The sequence below is a fragment of the Sceloporus occidentalis genome, unplaced genomic scaffold (genome assembly GCF_023333645.1).
Source record: "Sceloporus occidentalis isolate IW3139 unplaced genomic scaffold, rSceOcc1.0.p SCAF_69, whole genome shotgun sequence".
Lineage (NCBI taxonomy): Eukaryota > Metazoa > Chordata > Lepidosauria > Squamata > Phrynosomatidae > Sceloporus > Sceloporus occidentalis.
In genome coordinates, this window is record NW_028317049.1 from 2,767,661 (window position 1) to 2,786,362 (window position 18,702).

An 18,702-nucleotide genomic window follows, 5' to 3' on the forward strand; every position below is an offset into this window, starting at 1 on the left:
GGAACAGGGAGGGGAAACCAGGGGAAAGGGTCGCAGAAATAGAGTGGAGTGAGTGGAGTTTCAAACAGCAAGAATCTACATTGCAGTGTATTGTTGTTGGTCCCACTTTAATCTTTGAGCATCTCTGCTCCCCCACATTTGCTGTACAGGGCCTGGACAAGCCTTTTCTAGCCTTGTCTAGTAGATTCCGTATCAATGGAATAGTGAATCTGCACCAGCTTTTAGTCTGCATTTAAAGGAATTATCCAAGGTGCTAGACTTTATCCCCAAAAGATGTCCAGAACTTGGAATAGCTGGAGCAGATTCACTACCCCAATGATGTAGAAGCCACTAGGCACCACTAGCTTCAACACTATGGAGAGAATGGATTCTGCCTGAGGTCCACAAATTTGGCCAAATTTATGGTTGTTGTTGATCCTTCCTCTTCCCATGTGTGTGTAGACTGTTGCTTCTGGTGTCCTGGAGTGCTTTAAGAATATTCCTGTCATCTCCAGGGCCCAGCAGGATTGTAGTCTATTTTCTCCTTTCGCACTAGTATGTTTTCAATCCCTTCCTTTTCACAGGTCCACAGCCTACAACTTCAACCCCAAGCCAGCCAATCCCAGCTTCCTCAGCCATTCCTTGGTAGAGCTTCTGAACCAGATCAGCCCCACCTTCAAAAGGAACTTTGCCTCACTGCAGAAGAAACGGTAGCCTTCTACTCCCTCCCTCAACTTCCTTTTCTTTACTAGATTCCTAGGTTTCTTTTGGAAGGATAGACCTTTATATTTGTATCCCTTCCTTCAAGAGCTTTTAACTTCCTTTAAAAACAGAAATACCAAAATCTGTGGATGCTCTAAGTCAGCCCAGAAAGTCATACTGATAAAATCTCCGCTTGGCTGAGTGTTCCTTATATAAAATTATGGTTATAATGCTGTCCCTTATATAAAATCAAGGTTTACTTCTTGGAATTTCTGTATTTTTAAAATATTTTCAAGCCATGGATGCTTGAATCTGTGGATAAAAAATCCATGGCTAAGAAGATCTGACTGCAAACCAAAAATGATGGTGTAAGGGTAATTGACTATCTGGGGGACCTCAGAAGGGCCAGAATCACCACCTCCCTGTATATAATGTTCCCCATCCCCACATAAGAGGGTCATGTGCAAAGCAGTTGGAAATACCTTCCTCTGCCTAATATGCTGGATATTTGCTGGAAATCAGAAAAAACTTTTAGAAAATCAGAATATTGTTGTTTTTTTAACTCCAATATTGACTGAACTAAGTGGCAGCATCTCTCCAAAGTTTCAGAGGAGAATCTTTTCTAACCCTACTTGGAGATGATGGATATCGAACCAGGGATTCTTTGCTTCCAAAGTGGGGGTTCTACAGCCATTCCCTAAAAGAATTGTGGGCCTTTGCCTTCTTGTTGCTTGAACCAGTAGCATTGGTATTTGCATTGCCGCATACTACACAGGTGACAAAGTCTATTTTTCCCAAGAAAAAGTAATGTCAGGGCTTTTGTGCCTCATCTATCAAATAGGGCTCTCAGGGGAAAAATTAGAAATACAAATAAAATAGTTAAAAAAATAAAAACTGGGGCAAAGACAAATTATTTTCTGAAAGCAAATCTAAAGAAGCTTAGAAAATCATTGGCCTGTTACAGACTGCCAAAATAAAGCTGCTTCGGGTCTCTTTGGAGGTATGCTGTTTAAATGATGCATGCACCCTAAGAATCCAGAAGCTGCACCAAGGCTGCACTCCAGTGCTTAGGAATGGAGTGTGGCTTTGGCGCGACCTCCGGACTCTTAGGACCCATGAATCATTTAAACAGCATATCTCCAAAGAGACCCGAAGCAGCTTTATTTTGGCAGTCTGTAACAGGCCATAGTGGAGTTTAAGAAGAGATTTAAACCTTGCAAAATTAAAATGCCTCTACTGCGACTTAGTTACTGAAAGTAAGAGCTTTAAATTAAAATATACTGGTATCTTTCATCCCATTGTTTTGCTTTTGGTTCCACATATCACTAAAACATAGCCTGTAAGACCCTTATCAATTCAGATGTCATCTGTCTGTTGATTCTGCATGAATTCTGCTGATGCGTCAAAGAGGGTTGAATTCTAAACTTCATATCATTTGACTCTAAACCAGTGTTCAGAGGCATCCACTGGAGCGGATATCCACTCCTTTCCAAGTGTACACCTGGACAGCACCTCTGGCTGAGCATGCCATGGACTGTGTGAGAGCGGAAGATGCTTATACCTCAAGGCTTGGCTATGAAGAGCACATCCCAGGACAGGTAACAAAAGTTTGGGCTGTGGGGCTCAATTATTTTGAATACTGCAGTAGGCTTGCACATGGAGGGTCTATCCATTGTGGTTATAAGAGTTGTTCCTTCTTACAATCAGTGGGTAAAGAAAGATGTGAACCTACTACTTTAGACAAAACTGTCTTGGGCAATAAACGGTGATTAATCATAGCTTAATGGTGGGAGGACTTGTTCAGATGTTGCCATCTTGAGTTGATGTGTTCCCTGGGTACTCTGCAGCTTTCTCTGCCCAGATGTAGTGCTGAGATGATGCTTGTTTAAGCCATGCTGTGTCTGAATTGGGAGTCTGTGGTTTAATATGTACCTCATAGCTAGATATAAAATAAAATCCCACTTTCATGTCCTGGTTAGTAAGGGATTAAGTAACAATTTTCCAAGTTGATGTAGTAAGGGACCATTGCTTGTAAAGAAGCCATGGCCTATGCGCAGAAGGCAGGGGGGGAAAAGCCAGTAGGTAGCATATGTAAGTTATTGCTTCAATACTGTTATTATTCCTTATTGCTGGCCGGAATCTAACCTTCTGTTTGATCTAGATGATGGAATATATCCTTGCAAATTTTATATCTCTCTTACAAATTAACATTTTGATGCCTGTTTTGTGTGTGTGTGTGTGTGTGTGTGTGTTCCGCTGTCATCTCCTTTTCAACCACTTCAGACCAGAGATTGGAATGAAGAATTGCAAACAACCAGAGAACTGCCACGGAAAAACCTACCAGAGAGGCTGTTGAGGGAACGGGCTATTTTCAAGGTAAATTCAAAATGACGGGGCTGGTGGTGAGGGCAACAGAGTTGTGATCCTTATGGTTAGAAAGAACAATGTAGGCATGGTGTTTGCTTTCTACTAGCAGCTTAGAAATTCAGAAGGGAAGATTAGGTGGGGTATCCAATGGCCTGATGGTGGTGCTTTATTTTTATGCATTTGATAGATAAATAAAATATATGTTTGTGTTCGCTTTGATTTAAATCACCTTTCTTCCATCTGTGAGAGCTTTTTCACTGGGGAATGTGAGCAACACAAACACCCTATTTTGCCTTCTCCCTTGCTTAGCTGCTAGGCATCCAAAAAGTCCTGAGAAGATTTAGTCCTGAGAAGCTGTAGCCCTTAAATGCCTATCTGAACTCACTTCCACTTCCTTATTCCCTGTAGCTGGTGTTAAAAGAGGGACCAGAACTGAGCAGTTCAGTGCATCATGAGCATATAGAATGGTTCAGATTTAATCCCTAGCGTCTCTGGTTAAAACAGTCAGATAACATGTTTCTTTTCTGGACACTCTGGCGAGGAATAGAGATTGGGGGCATAAGTAGTAGCTTGAAGTGTTTCAGTGATCCAAGAACAGAGTCCCACACTTGTTTCCACTGTTGGTGTTGCTTAAGGCTACGGATCCTTTTATGTGAGGGGCAGCAGTTAATTCTTAGAACCTTTGGCCCACAGGTTGTGGTGTATGTGGGCAATGGGACTTACTACTATTATTATTAACTTTTATTTATAAAGCGCTGTAAATTTACACAGCGCTGTACATACAATCTTTTTAATTGGATGGTTCCCCACCCTCAGGCTTACAATCTGAAAAGAAATGACACAAAAAGAGAAGGGAGTGGTGGTGGGGAAGGGGATGAGGGCAGCAGTTCTTCTCTACCTCCGAGGCCTGGATCAGGGGAGATGGACTGGAGGGAGGGCTTGGCTTCTTAATGGATGGTTGTAGTTTTACACACGTGGAAGGCACCTGGTGTCAGTGATGGTCAGTGGAGCCTGCAAGATTGCACACGCATACACCCCTTCACATCACATGAAAGTAGGCTAAGGGTGCTGGTTCTCCATTGCAGGTATATTTGCGTGTATAAAAGCACCGTGTTGATTCTGGCATTATTCCCTCTGAGTTAGGGTTGTCTATGTTGATTGACAGTTGCTCTCCAGGGTCTCAGATGGGGACTTTTAACTCATGGGTGGAGAATCATAGAGTTGGAAGAAGCCCTCAAGGGCCATCAAGTCCAACCCCCTGCCATGCAGGAGGACACATTCAAACCACTCCCAACAAATGACCATCCAGCCTCTATTTAAAAAACCACAAAGAAGGAGATTCCACCACTCCCTAAGGCAGCGTGTTCCACTGGCAAACAGCTCTTACCATCAAGAAGTTGGCCCTCAATCCAATGTGAAACCTGAAATCCTAAAAGCATACTCCTTTCTCCATGACATCATTGTTTGGAGTTTTCCCAGCTTTGACATTTTTTTTCTTATTCTGAACCTTTGAAATGCCTCTCCTACAGCTTAGTTACTGAAAATAAGGGCTTTACATTAAAATGTGATAGTATCTTTTGCCTTTCGTTCCACTCATCACTGGCCTGTGGCCCTTAAGAACCTCTCTGAAGTTGAATCCAGCCCTTGAGCTGAAAATATGTTCTAGCTCTTGTATTTACTGGAGGTACTGGTGACCTCCAGAATACAAAGGAATGCTCTTTACCACTGAGTTACATGCTTCCGAGTTGGTGAGTATAACCACTCCTTGCAATCCATCCTGCGTCTCAACCCAACTTTGTCCTATCCAGCTGGTGTTCAGTTGCAGTTCCTATAAGCTTCTGCCAGCAGGTTGTGATTTAAGTGGGCAATGGGAGTTATAGTCTCACACATCTGGAAGGCATATGGGTGGAAGGCTTGTTTGTTTGACTGTGCCTTTTTGCTTCCCAGGTTCATAGTGACTTCACTGCAGCTGCCACGAGAGGGGCCATGGCGGTCATTGATGGCAACGTGATGGCCATCAACCCCAGCGAGGAGACCAAAATGCAGATGTTCATCTGGAACAACATCTTCTTCAGCCTGGGATTTGATGTCCGTGACCATTACAAGGACTTTGGTGGAGACGTGGCGGCCTATGTGGCACCTACCAATGACCTCAATGGGGTCCGGACATATAATGCAGTGGATGTAGAAGGGCTGTACACCTTGGGCACCGTGGTGGTTGACTACCGAGGGTACCGGGTGACTGCCCAGTCCATCATACCGGGCATCTTGGAGCGGGAGCAGGAGCAGAGTGTCATCTATGGTTCGATAGACTTTGGCAAGACCATCGTCTCCCATCCCAAATATTTGGAGCTGCTGGAGAAGACCAGCAGGCCCCTCAAGATCCAGAAACACACGGTGCTCAATGATAAGAATGAGGAGGTGGAGTTGTGCTCATCTGTGGAGTGTAAGGGGATCATTGGCAATGACGGCCGCCACTACATCCTGGACTTGCTCCGCACCTTTCCCCCCGACTTAAACTTTTTGCCTGTGGAAGGGGAGGAAATGCCAGAAGAATGTCAGAAAATGGGGTTTCCCAAACAGCACCGGCACAAGCTTTGTTGTCTAAGGCAGGAGTTGGTTGATGCCTTTGTGGAGCACAGGTGAGCCCCAGGAGTGCCCCTTCTCTGTTTTCTGTCTCCCCATTCCTCCCAAGCTGATGCCACTTCACCATGTTTACATAGCTGGGGCATTCTGTTTATTTGAGTGCATTTAATCAAATAAATTAGCTTGTGATACCAGCTTTTGTGCAAACCCCTTGCCATCTCAACGCTTCTTCCCTGGACACTTCCCTACAGTGTTTTTTTTCTGTAAAATGTTGTAAGATTCCTCCCATTTTGGTTGTCTTCTTGAAATGGGATGCCCAGAGCTGGACAGAGAGCATCCACTCTGTAGTAAAGCTGGAACATGGACTTCCCATGACTTATAGACTGTACTTGTGTTACTCCAATCAAAACTTACCAGCTGATGTTGTTCCCTCTCACCTGGAATCTGGAGGACTCTTCACCTCCCAAGTTCCCCCCAAGCCTTACTTCCATGGCTGGCTAAAGCATTACCTTCTCTGCCTTCTGGTGCAGGAGGTTTGGGTTCATCTTGGGAGGAGGTTCCCCCTAGTAGACTAATAATACCAGCTCCACCAGTGGACTGCCATGAAGTGATGGTTATTTACACAATTATTCAATGTGGTGCATTTCCAAATGGCTTGGAAAGTGACATTGTAAAAGTAATTAGTGCCTACTGTTCATTGCAGTGTGTGCATAACAACTGTTTGCCACTACTCATTACAGGGTTAGAAAAAGCAGCTTTGTTGAGGTATTAATGCCTGTTGACTAAAAACCCATGAAGATTGGTAAGAGTGGCATGAAACTTACAAATATTCATGACAAAGTACCTCTAAAATGCTCTTTAAAAATAACTTTGAACAATAACCGGAAATGTTACGCATTGCATCAATAAACTTTGTCCCTATTTCTTTTGATTTAAAGGTAACCTCACTATGCTCTTGTTACCAACACATTTAAAGTCTCCAAATCCAATTTTGTTACAGATGCCACTGCATCACTTATACTTTGTTTTGTCCAAGCACTGCTTGGAAATTAAGTCAATGCAGGTGGCATGAACAATAAAGATATTTTTATAGGTGCAACTGAAATATTTGTAATCAACATTTTAGCAACCAGCAAATATTGAAATCTGTTTAAAGCATCCACAATTACTAAATAAAAACCTTTACTACCATGTAATCCAAATCACCATGGTAATCAATACCATAAAACAAATCCATTATTGATGTTACAGTTTAAATTTGAAGACCTCCAACATATCAATACTAGGAAAACAGGAACTTCTTTTTGAATCCTATCTAAATGTATTTATCAGACTCTCGGTTATGTAATTTATATTGAAGATGAAAGACATTTCGTTATCTCTGGTCCATAAAAACTAGAGTTGTCATGCAACCCATAAGTAAAAACAAAAATCAGAGATGAGTAATACCTTTTATTATGTGTATTGAAGGGTTACAGAAATGATTGCTAAGTGATGAGAACCTTTTGAGTTTTCCAGAATCATGGTATAAAAATTAGGAATTAAGGGAAGAATCAAAAGTCAGTGGAGGTCAAATTTAGATGTAAGAACAATGAATGTAATCCCCTTGCTGCTTCACATACATACACAAATGGCCAATCCACCAAGACAGATAATTGTTTTCTTGATTCTTCCCCTATCCACTAATTGTTCTATCATCCCCAATTAAGAATTCTGAGAGAACTCAATAATGGATGCTACTTAGGTATCACCTCTGTAACATTTTAGCAGCACTGATCAAACATATTACTAGCCTTCCATGAATCTTTCTGATGGTTTGTAGTGAAGTATCTTTGGCCACAGGTCTTGGGCTGATGGTCATATGCCGGCTTTGCAAACAGACATTTCATAGCTTCAAGCCTCCCAGTAAAAGAAACTTCAATGGCATGAATTTTAAAACCTAGGGCTTGTCTACATGGATTTTTTACTTTTAATTCCCCCTGGGCTCTCCGCATCCTGTTTGCATGACACAGGGCCAAAAATGCTGAACTGGGCATGGACTATCTTAGAATCATAGAGTTGGAAGAGACCACCAGGGCCATCCAGTCCAACCCCCTGCCATGCAGGAAATCTAATTCAAAGCATCCCCGTCAGATGGCCATCCAGCCTGTTTAAAGACCTCTAAGGAAGGAGACTTCACACCCGACTCATGCTTTCCTGCCTTTAACCTGAATTCTGAAACATCACCTTTTACTGCGGGTTTTTTGGCTCTCTCTACAACAATGATGGACATTTTCCTTCAGACGCTGCCCCTGCAACCCAGCTAGTGCCACCACTGTAGGTGCAAGTCATTATGAGGCCAGAATGAGATGCCCAGCATCTATTATTATTATTATTATTATTATTATTATTATTATTTATATGTTTTATGTATATACCGCTATTCCAAAGATCATAGTGGTGAACAGCAAGTAAGCTAATTAGCAAGTAAGCTAATTAGCCCCCAACAGTCTGGGTACTCATTTTAGCTCCCTCCTCGGAAGGATGCAAGCCTGAGTCGAGCTTGGGCCCTTTTGCTGGTCTTGAACTCGCAACCTTGTGGTCTTGAGTGAATGGCTGCAGTACAGGCATTTAACCACTGCGCCACCAGGGCTCCATGGCTGGGTATCTTGTGACTTCAGCGGTGGCACCAAACAACGGACAAGGGATAGCATGGGAAGACAGCCACCATTGTCACTATGAAGAAGGGTCTGGAAACCATGAAACCCTATGAGGAACACCTTAGGGAGCTGGAGATGTTTAACCTGGCGAAGAGAAGGCTAAGAGGTGATATGACAGCCCTGTTTAAATAATTGAAGTAGTGTCATATTAAGGAAGGTGCAAGCTTATTTTCTGCTGCTCCAGTGACTAGGACCCAGAGCAATGGATGCAAACTGCAGGAAAAGATTCCAGCTCAACATTAGGAGGAACTTCCTGACAGTAAGAGCTGTTCAATAGTGGAACAAACTCCCTTGGAGTGCAGTGGAGTCTCCTTCCTTGGAAGTCTTTTAACAGAGGCAGGATGGCCATCTGTCAGGGATGCTTTGATTGAGAGTTCCTGCATGGCAGAATGGGGCCTTGCATTCTTTTCCAACTCTATGTTCTATGATTCTAAGAAAGCACAGGTAAGGAGCAGAATACTCCATGGGCAAAGTATTTTGGCTAGTGAAGACAAGTCTTATTGCTGAAGTTAGTGAGGACATCAGTGTCTGTTAAAGAAGTTAGCCCTAAGCTAGATGGACCATAATCCTGTATCAAGTGCTAAAGCTGGACAGGCTTGGTTATGGTCATTGTCTGGATGGGTGATGGTCTTGGAAAGACTGGTGCTTGAGCTAACCGGAAGATGGGCAACATGTATTCATGTTAAATAAATACATTGTGCAGCAGACCTGGCAATGCGCCTTGGTTTGTCATGTTCCTTCAGAAGAGGTTGCTTGCAAGTACAGCCCTGGGAAGCTGAGCCATGTTGCAAACCCATAGTGTGGTGGGCTAGCTCCTCAATATTTTATGTTTTTCTCTTGCTTTCCAACAGGTACCTCATGTTCATGAAGTTGGCAGCCCTGCAGCTAATGCAGCAGAAGGCCAGCAAGCAGGAGAATGTCACCACTCTGGAAAATGGCGGCAGCCCCACCGCCTCGTTTCCAGAGAATGGGGTGGAAGATGGTGAAAAGTCCCCACTGGAAGATGAAAGACTGGAGGGCAAAATGGATGGCAAGGGAGAGGATGGTGTGGCGGGACTGGATCAGGTGAAAGAGCTCACTGAGACGATAGCGTCAGATGATGGAGCAGGTATCTGTCACAATCCCCTATGAGCTGGTAATTTACTGCTTATCAACATATTTAAGAAACAATCTATTGCTGTGGCTTGTTATGTGTTAAAACCATCATATACTGGGTTGTTCTTTGTTGTTGTTGTTTATTACTTTTAGGGGGGAAATCCCACTTAGTACAGTCGTCCCTTCCGATTCACAGGGGATCTGTTCTGGACCCCAACCTCCCACGAATTGGGGAAATCACCAGTATTGGAGCCCCATTGATTACAATGGGGGGCACTACCGCGTGTGGCGCTGCATGTATGTCTCAGGCCATCTACTTCCCTGAGATGGCCTTCCTCAAAGTTTCCCACTTCTTGCACGCTTGGCAAAAACATCTTTATTGAAAAGAATGCATGAAAAGTCAGCCAACCAAAAGACCCATCTACCCATTTCCTGCTTTTCATAGCCGAATACCACGGAAGACAGCAGTCCCATGACCAGCAGCATTTGAAACTCGGGGCTGGATAACGCCTGAGGTTCCATTTAGCCATTGTGCATACTATTTGACTTTATTTTATGTTTTGTATGACCTTTTACATAATGTAATTTTGCACATACATAGCTAAGTAGCAGAGGTGCTAAGATGCCAGGTTACTGAATTGCAAAGATGCATATTGGAAGATCAGCAAGTGTGCCTGATGCGCATTGGTGCCTGATCTTCATCAGGAAAGATGTGCTGCACATCAGAACTCATGCAGTGTGCATGGGGACCGATGTGCATGATTCCCATTGTCCATTGTGTACTAACATGCATTGGGCACTTTGCCAGCTCTGCTACATAGTAAACTAACAGCAGTGCTCTTAATGGATGTTGGAGTTGCACAATTTGTATAGTTTTAATTCCCACAGATGTAAGCCACTTACAAAGGTGCGATGCCCCAACAGAAGTGTCGCCCACATTTATATACCAGCCAATAACTATGTTCTCTGCTAGTGAAATCAGTAGAAATCAATAAAATGCAAGCCTCCAGAGACGTTCTCATGGTCCAGATAGGTAAATGTCTGTCATTAATTGTAGTAGGAGGTGACCGTTACAGGTAATAGCACTAATAGACCTCCACTTTCTCTTCCATGGCTTTGTCTCAATCCCTTGTAAAGACATCTACTGTATATACTTGTGTAAATCTAGAAATTTTAGTCAAAAATTGACCCAAAAAATCTAAGTCTACTTATCTCCAGATTAGAGTAAGTACTGTATTTCAACTCTTATAAAAAGGAACCATCCCTTGGTGAAAGGCAAAACTGTAATCTGCCCTAGAAGGACTGACCCCTGTCTGCTCTCCCATACATCCAGCTTTTACTGGGAACACAGACAGTTATACCTGCTGGGATTTTGTTAAGCTCTTTGGCAACATATTCCTTTGCTTCATCCTAAAGATCCTTTGTCACATGTGCCTAAATTTTACCCTTGACTTATACATGGGTCATATCAAAATCCATCATTTTAGCCCCGAAACCTGGCCTCGACTTATACATGAGGTTGACTTATAGTCCAGTATATATGGTAAGTCTGTTCAAAGCTAATCAGTGCGATGGATATCATATGTTTGCAAATCAATAATTTTGTCCTCTATCTCGTATTAGTTCCTTTGGGTGACCCTTTTCCTATTTCTTGGTCCACACCAAACCTTAACATTCTAAATCCCTTGTCTCATCAGCCCACATTATTATTATTATTATTACTACTACTACTACTACTATATCCTGTTCTTATCCCAAAAACTGGACTGAAGTGTATTCCCAAACACTTCAGTCTAGCCATCCCCAACCTGGTGACCTCCAGGTGGGTATGTGCTATGAACCATGTTCTCAGCAACCATGTTGGGGCTAACACATCTGGAAGGCAGGACATTGAGAAGGACTGCTTTACTCTTTCCTTATAGCAATAATTCTTTCCTCTCCTTTTTTTAAGCCACACTTTTCCCAGCTCTTACCACATAGATGAGCCCCTTGTGATCCTCCAAATGTTGTTGAGCCGCAGCTCCCATTGTGCCTCACCAGAGGTTATGGTGAGTTAGACTGATGGGACTGGCAGTCCAGCAACATCTAGAGAGCCACAAGGGTCCCACCCTTATCTGACGGTATCCTTTTTTGAGGTTGTGTAGCCAGAATATCTGGTACTCCCTAAATTTAGCCACACCAAAAACCCTATAGATGCAGTAGCAATACCGGCAGCTTTCTGTGTCTTCAGTCAAACCCCCTCACAATGAAAAGCCTTTGCAATAATCTCTGCCTCTCTTTTCCATGTCCAGTGGATCCCAAAAGCCGAGAAGTGATCCAGAATGCATGCAAAGCTGTTGGCTCCATCAGCAACACATCTTTCGATATCCGGTTTAACCCAGATATCTTCTCACCAGGTAAGTAAGTGTTGCTGGTACAGCTGTGTGGCTGTCCTGGCTGGGGAGTTTCTAGGAGTTGTAGTCCAAAAAATAACATCTCTTGAGCTCCACAAAAAAATGGGTAGCTTAGCAGTAGAACACTTGCTTTGCACATAGAAGATCCCAAGTTCCCTTCCTGGCATCTTCAGTTAAAAATATCCCTGTCTGAGACCCTGTAGAACAGGGGTCGGCAACGCCTGGCCCGTGGGCCGGATGCAGCCCGCGGAGGCAGCAGGACCGGCCCCAGCCCGGTCCCGCCACCGCCACTGCCTCCTCCACCACCTGGGCCGTGCGACCGCGCTGCCCTCCTCCTCCTCCACCGCGTGGAGGAGGAAGAGGAGGGCCGCATGGCCTGGGGCAGAGGAGGCAAAGGGGGAAGCCCCGCATCGCCCTCCCTACCTCCCTGCATGGGCCTGCGCTGCCCTCCCTGCCTCCCAGCGCCGCCCACCTCCTTCTCCTCTGCCTCCTCCGCCCCGCCCCAGGCTGCGCGGTGCATGGAGGAGGAGGGGGAGGAGGAGAAGAAAGAAGAGGAGGAGGGGGGAGCAGGAGGAAGAGGAGCAGAAGGAGGAGGAGGAAGGAGGAGGTGGTGAGTGGCCAGAGGCCTCAAGGTTTTTAAAATTTTTATTTTGGGTGCTTTTAATGCTAACAAGTCTCCCTTGGTTTGACAGTGATAGTGTGTTGATGATGATGATGATGATGATGATGATGATGATGATATGAGTCAACTTGAGAGGCATGCAGGCACTGTTTCTTAAGCCGAGAGAGTGTCACCTTCCAAAGTGTGTTTTGGGTGCTTTTAATGCTAACAAGTCTCCCTTGGTTTGACAGTGATAGTGTGGTGATGATGATGATGATGATGATGATGATGATGATGATGATGATATGAGTCAACTTGAGAGGCATGCAGGCACTGTTTCTTAAGCCGAGAGAGTGTCACCTTCCAAAGTGTGTTTTGGGTGCTTTTAATGCTAACAAGTCTCCCTTGGTTTGACAGTGATAGTGTGGTGATGATGATGATGATGATGATGATGATGATGATGATGATGATGATGATGATATGAGTCAACTTGAGAGGCATGCAGGCACTGTTTCTTAAGCCGAGAGAGTGTCACCTTCCAAAGTGTGTTTTGGGTGCTTTTAATGCTAACAAGTCTCCCTTGCTTTGACAGTGATAGTGTGGTGGTGGTGGTGGTGGTGATGATGATGATGATGATGATGATGATGATGATGATGATATGAGTCAGCTTGAGAGGCATGGACGCACTGTTTCAGAAGCCAAGAGAGTGTGACTTTCCAAAGTGCCTTTTCTGTGTGTTTTTGGTTCTTTAATGGTGATATTGATATCAGAAAGCCTCTGAGGCATGGTCAATGTAAATTGCTGTGATTTTTACAAACTCATGCGCAGTGAAGAAAAACCAAAGTCCCTTGACCAAGTACACACTTCTGAGAAGTACACTTGGTGCAAGAACAGTGAAACCACCTTGACATGTTCAATATGCATAGCCATGTTAAAACATGCTAAGTGTTAAACCCAAGAGGTTTAGTTATGGAATAAGCCTCTGAGATATGCAAGAGGCCATCTTAAGTAAAGCCATGTCAAATGCCCAAATGTGCTATTTGGAATGGGGGGAGGGGGTGGCCAGAAAGGAAAGTACATTTCTGCCATCTGTCTAGGAATAATGCCCAAATGTCCTCCATTTTGATTATGCCTAAGAAACATGCATTTATATTAACATTTTTTAAAAATCATCCAATTTTTTGGCATGTCCTCGATTTTTTAAAAAATGTGTCCTACATTTGAAAATGTTGTCCTATTTGCCTACCCCTGCTATAGAACATCTGCAATATTGGGATAGGGGCCAGTAGTCTCACCTACTAAGAGGCAAGTTCCTAGCGTCCTTCCTTCACTTAAATACACATTGAAACAGGTTTTGAGTACCAAACAAGTTTCAATCCTAAACAAATGACCTGGTGCTATTATGTTTTCAGCCTCTTGCAGCAGATGGTGTGATTTAGAGAATGGGGAAAGTGGCATCTGTCACGGTTACTGGCATAGTCTTGGATCCTGTCTGCATCTGCCTGGTGTAGTAAAATATGTTCCTTCTATTGTGAACTGAAACCCAAAACAAGATCCTAGTAACAATGAAAGGGAGGTGGCAGTTTTTGCCAGTTCCCTTGTTTCCCTACTGCAACACATCCGCACTGTTTCAGAGTCATCCTAACCTTTTGAACAGATTTTTAGTGTTCTGAAAGGGGAATTGGCAGAGACTGTTTCCCTCCTATTCTCCTCCTCCAGTGGCAAATAAAAACTCAGGACCTCAGCCATCAACAGGTGCTTTCCTTCTCTTCTCCCAGTTGCCTGATCGTTGTTTTTCGCCACATAGGTGTCCGTTTTCCAGATTCCAGCAAAGAGCAGATTCAAGATCAGAAGCGGTTACTGAAGGATGCAGCTGCATTCCTAGTTTCCTATCAAATTCCAGGCTTGGTAAGCAGAGATAGTAGAGTGGAGATTGGGAGGGAGAAATCCTAGGCCAGCAGGAGACGAGATTGGGGGCTTTGGCCTGGTTTACTTTATGCTTTAAACCTCATTGAGAAAGATTCAACAAGCAAAACCTCAACTGAGAGATTTAATCTGGATATTTTCTCACCCCAATGAGAATTCAAGTCTTTTGCAGAGGGTAAAGGTGCCCTATGTCCACAAGAAGTAAGAACTGTTAGAAAAGCAATGGCAGTTTGATAGCCTTAAAAACGCACCCCTTGAAACTGCAGCAAAAACCATCAGTGGAATAATAACATAGGACCAAACACAGAGGATGTAGTTTTTAAAAACGAAATCCTTAAAATATGCTGTACGTCCCATCATTGTTTGCCAAGGTTCAACAATGGGTCAAACTTGAGTTTGCAAGATCCTGGAAAGGGTGTTTCAGGCTCAATATGATATTGGCCTTTTTTGTACTTTCTACTTTTGGAAGGTTTTTTAATGTATGGTTGAGCAAAGACAGGGCCAAATATTAGCCCCAACAGTCAATGCAAACAGTATTAGCCCCAGAGACATGTAGAAATTCCTTCTTCCCCTCTCCACCCAAAATAATCTACAAAATGGCAAGAATTCCACTTTGGGTATTCAGATCTGCGAGGCTACTTAATTTCTTTTAAGTGCTGATCCTTGAGTGCCTAAAATGGCAACATCCAAACACAGGAGGAAAGGTATCATCTGGCTTGGGGAAACCTCAAGTTTGCCAAAGTATACACACACAGGTGGCTGGCAGGGACTGTCTTCATAAAGGACAAGGCTGACCAGAATAAATTGTAAGTGGAGCACAGGGTTTTGTTTTTTGGTGGCATGTCTCACTTGTAACTGAAATAAAATATAGTCGGTCCTCTGTTTTTGCAGGGATCCGTTCCGGGACACACACACACACACCCCGAAAACAGAGATTTGCGATATTCAAGCCCCATAAGCTTGAATGGGGCACGTTCCTGTGGGTGTGCGCCACGGGGGCGCGCCCCATTGAACGCAAGAATGGTGAGGCAAGTGTAGATACAATGCAACATGTAGATAAATAGCTGATACTACTTCACCAGCTCAGACCTAATTGAATGCCATCCACCCACAGAAAAAAAATTGAAAAGATTCCAACAAAGGCAAAGAAATGTGGTCCTTCTCTCCCTCAGTGCTTGTTTTTCCTTTGCAGGTCAAAGATTGCCTGGACCACACCATGCTGCCAATGGATGGCGCCACCTTGGCAGAAGCCATGCACCAGCGGGGTATTAACATGCGCTACCTGGGCAAAGTGATTGACTTTATCACCAAAACCCCAGCCCAGACTCAGCTGGATCACATCTACGTAAGCCTCACCACCTTCTGCTTCTGCTTCCTTGAGGATCATTTCCCATGGCTGCATCTAACATAACAAATCGCCTTTCACCTAAAAGCAAACACACTCTTTCCATGTCTGCTTGAGATCAAAGGCTTGTCTTAAATGGTCCAAATATTTCAAATATCCCAGGAAGTTAAGGGTGTTCCCTCATGCCCTTGTCTTTGATTGCTATTTTAATTTTAAATCTTTTAGTAAATGCTGTATTTAAGATTTGGAAGCAGTCAGTACTATGTGGAGTCAAAGGCTTTCACTTCCAGCATCCATAGTTTTTTGTGGTTTTTTCGGTCTATGTGGCTGTGTTCTAGAAGAGTTTTTCCCTGATGTGATCATCTGTGGCTGGCATCTTCAGAGTAAAACCCACAAAAAGCGATGGATGCCGGCCATGAAAGCCTTCGACTTCACAGTATGACTTGGCTTTATATAAAATCTTGGGCTACATCTGCAGTACAGAATTATTGCAGTTTGACAACATTTTAAAATCCAATGCTCATGAGATTTGTAGTTTTCTGAGCTATTTGGCCTTCTCTGTCAGAGAATGCTGGTCCACAGCAAAGGACAAACCCATGATTTAGTGGCGGTGTGGTCTCTCTTAGGTGATACCAGTGTTTTCTCCATAAAACTAGGTGAGAATGTGATGAAGATTTTCCAGAACCTAGAGATGCTCTTTTTCCATGATTTTGGCAGTACCAAGGGATCACAGAAACTGGGTCCAAGATGTGTGGCACATCCATCATCACATCTCTTTGTCAACATTGTCATTGTGTGTCAGTCTTAACTGGTTCTCTACTTCTTTGTGTTTCTTTGTACAGAAAATCGGAATCATGGACCTGATCACCCGATCGGCCAAACACATCTTCAAGATATATCTTCAGGTACAAATCGGATTATCTAACCCCGACTGCCTTCCCTTGTCTGCCCTTTCCTTAGCATCTCTCTCCCCTGCAACCGGCATCAAGGGAAGCCATTTCCTCATTAGTGCTTTTACGACAGTTGCCTAGCAACTAGAAGTACAATCTCATTAAGGACCAAAATAGGTGCAGGTCTATGTGCGGAGGCAAAATGAGTCCCCACTTGACAGTGGCGACTTGCGTGTGTGTGCATTTATTTTTCCAAAGGCTGTTTGCTCATGCTCTGGTGTTTCAGCTCGAAATAGAGTGAAAAGCTAATGCAAGAGGACTTTATGTGGTTGTGCAGTCTGCTGCAATGTTGAACAAAGGTCGGTTATTCCTGCATCCCTGAGAAGGAGGTCTGTTTTGGACAGGCTCCACTTTCCTCTTGCATTAGCCCTGCCTCCATCCCAGACATTGCACTTAGCAGTTGGTTTGTTTCTGAAACGACGCTTCCAAGTGTTTTGCATGCCAGACAGTTGCTTCTTGGCCACTCACTGCAGTTGTGTGTGTGCAGAATTTTACAAGGGTTTCAGCCTCTGACACACAACCTGGAGCGGCTGAAGGGTGTGTTCGTAATGAAACACCCCCTTGTTTTTGCATTAGCATTTCTTCACAACTGTGAAGAACAGAAATAAAGTGGGAAAACAAAGATGGACAAGTCTTTGGAAATTCTGGCAGTTTTTATAGAATTTTGCTGTCACGGTTTGTTTCAAAGATGAAAGAGCTGCTGGTTTGGATGGTGTTTCAAGAGGGCAAATCCATGAACTGTTGAAGAATAAAGATAGCCTCCATGCTCAACAGCAGCCTACCATCCAATGCAGTTGCTTGGAAACTGCAGGAGGAGAGAGCAATTGAACTTCAACTCCCATCAGCCCCAAACAACAATCCATTTGGGTGAGGATGTGGGGTTGTAGTCCAACACAACTAGAGGACATTAGTTTATGGAATCCTATTACTAGATTAGATGTCAGAAGCCCAGTGACTATGCTGGTTGGGTTATTCTGGAAATACTAGTTCAAAAAGTAATGTTTCCAACATTTGCACGTTCCCTTTTGCTCTTAATAGAGCAAATTGTAAACTGCTTAAGAGTAGTGGTCCTCAAACTATGCCCTTCAGGAGATTTTGGACTTCAGCTCCCAGAAGCCTCAGCCATATTGGCCAGTAGTCTGGGATTCTGGGATCTGAAGTCCAAAATCCCTTAAAGAGCACAGTTTGGGGACCACTGGGTTAGAGAGTGCTGAATTCACTGATAAGTAGTATAGAAACGTAAATGCTATTGCTATTGCTATTTGGTTCCTGTGTGCATTTAACATTTGGGAAATATCACTGGTCATCATGTTGTTATAATTGTAAGGAGTAGAGGTCAAGTCTCCTTTATCTGGAATTCTGAAATATTGCAAAAACCAAAAGCTTTTTAATGTGTGGATGAGACAGTGACTCCCATGTTTTCTGATGGTTCAGTCTACACAAACTTTGTTTCATGCACAAAATTATTTAAAACATTTCATACAGTTACCTTCAGGCTATGTGCATAAGGTGTATAGGAAACATAAATTAAGTTTGTGTTTAGACTTGGGTCCTGTCTTCGAACTGAATATAGGAATTCAAAATCCAAAAGATTCTGAAATCCGAAACACCCCTGGTCCCAAGTATTTCCGATAAGGGAGATTCAACTTGTGTTTTGTGCTCATTTGCACACATTTTCCACATTTGGAAAGACTGAGTTTGGTGCCCGTTCGGTTTATAAAGGTCCATTAGCCTTATAAAAGTATGTAAAAGTAATACAGGTATTAAAGTATTACAAGAACAGGCCTTATAAAAGTATGGATTTTGGAATATATGCTTATGTACAGTGGTCCCTCCACATTCACTGGGGCACAGGACCACTATCTTTCTACCTGAGAGGACACCTCTCTAGGCATCCCTTGGTCCTCCAGTGTAATTATGTGGTCAACATCTGCCAAATATTGACTGTAGAATTGGGTTGGAGGAGCTACAAATGCCTAGTGGAGTGTTCTCTCTAGGAATCTCTAGGTCCATCAGTGCAACTTTGGGTTAAAATTGACCATAGAGTTGCACTGGAGGA

At 43.5% G+C, this 18,702-nt stretch overlaps 1 protein-coding gene across 2 annotated transcripts in view; it reads left to right on the forward strand.

Annotated features, from left to right (window-relative positions):
* The window catches only part of LOC149286402 (clustered mitochondria protein homolog), an 82,415-nt gene that overhangs the window by 47,053 nt on the left and 16,660 nt on the right, over positions 1 to 18,702 (forward strand). For both annotated transcript variants that reach the window (XM_089494035.1, XM_089494034.1), the window contains exons 7-15: positions 564 to 689; positions 2,132 to 2,279; positions 2,965 to 3,057; positions 4,996 to 5,690; positions 9,185 to 9,441; positions 11,720 to 11,824; positions 14,230 to 14,330; positions 15,541 to 15,693; positions 16,536 to 16,598. In XM_089494035.1, the coding sequence (XP_089350161.1) occupies positions 564 to 689; positions 2,132 to 2,279; positions 2,965 to 3,057; positions 4,996 to 5,690; positions 9,185 to 9,441; positions 11,720 to 11,824; positions 14,230 to 14,330; positions 15,541 to 15,693; positions 16,536 to 16,598 (1,741 nt within the window). The remainder of the gene's footprint in view (positions 1 to 563; positions 690 to 2,131; positions 2,280 to 2,964; positions 3,058 to 4,995; positions 5,691 to 9,184; positions 9,442 to 11,719; positions 11,825 to 14,229; positions 14,331 to 15,540; positions 15,694 to 16,535; positions 16,599 to 18,702) is intronic.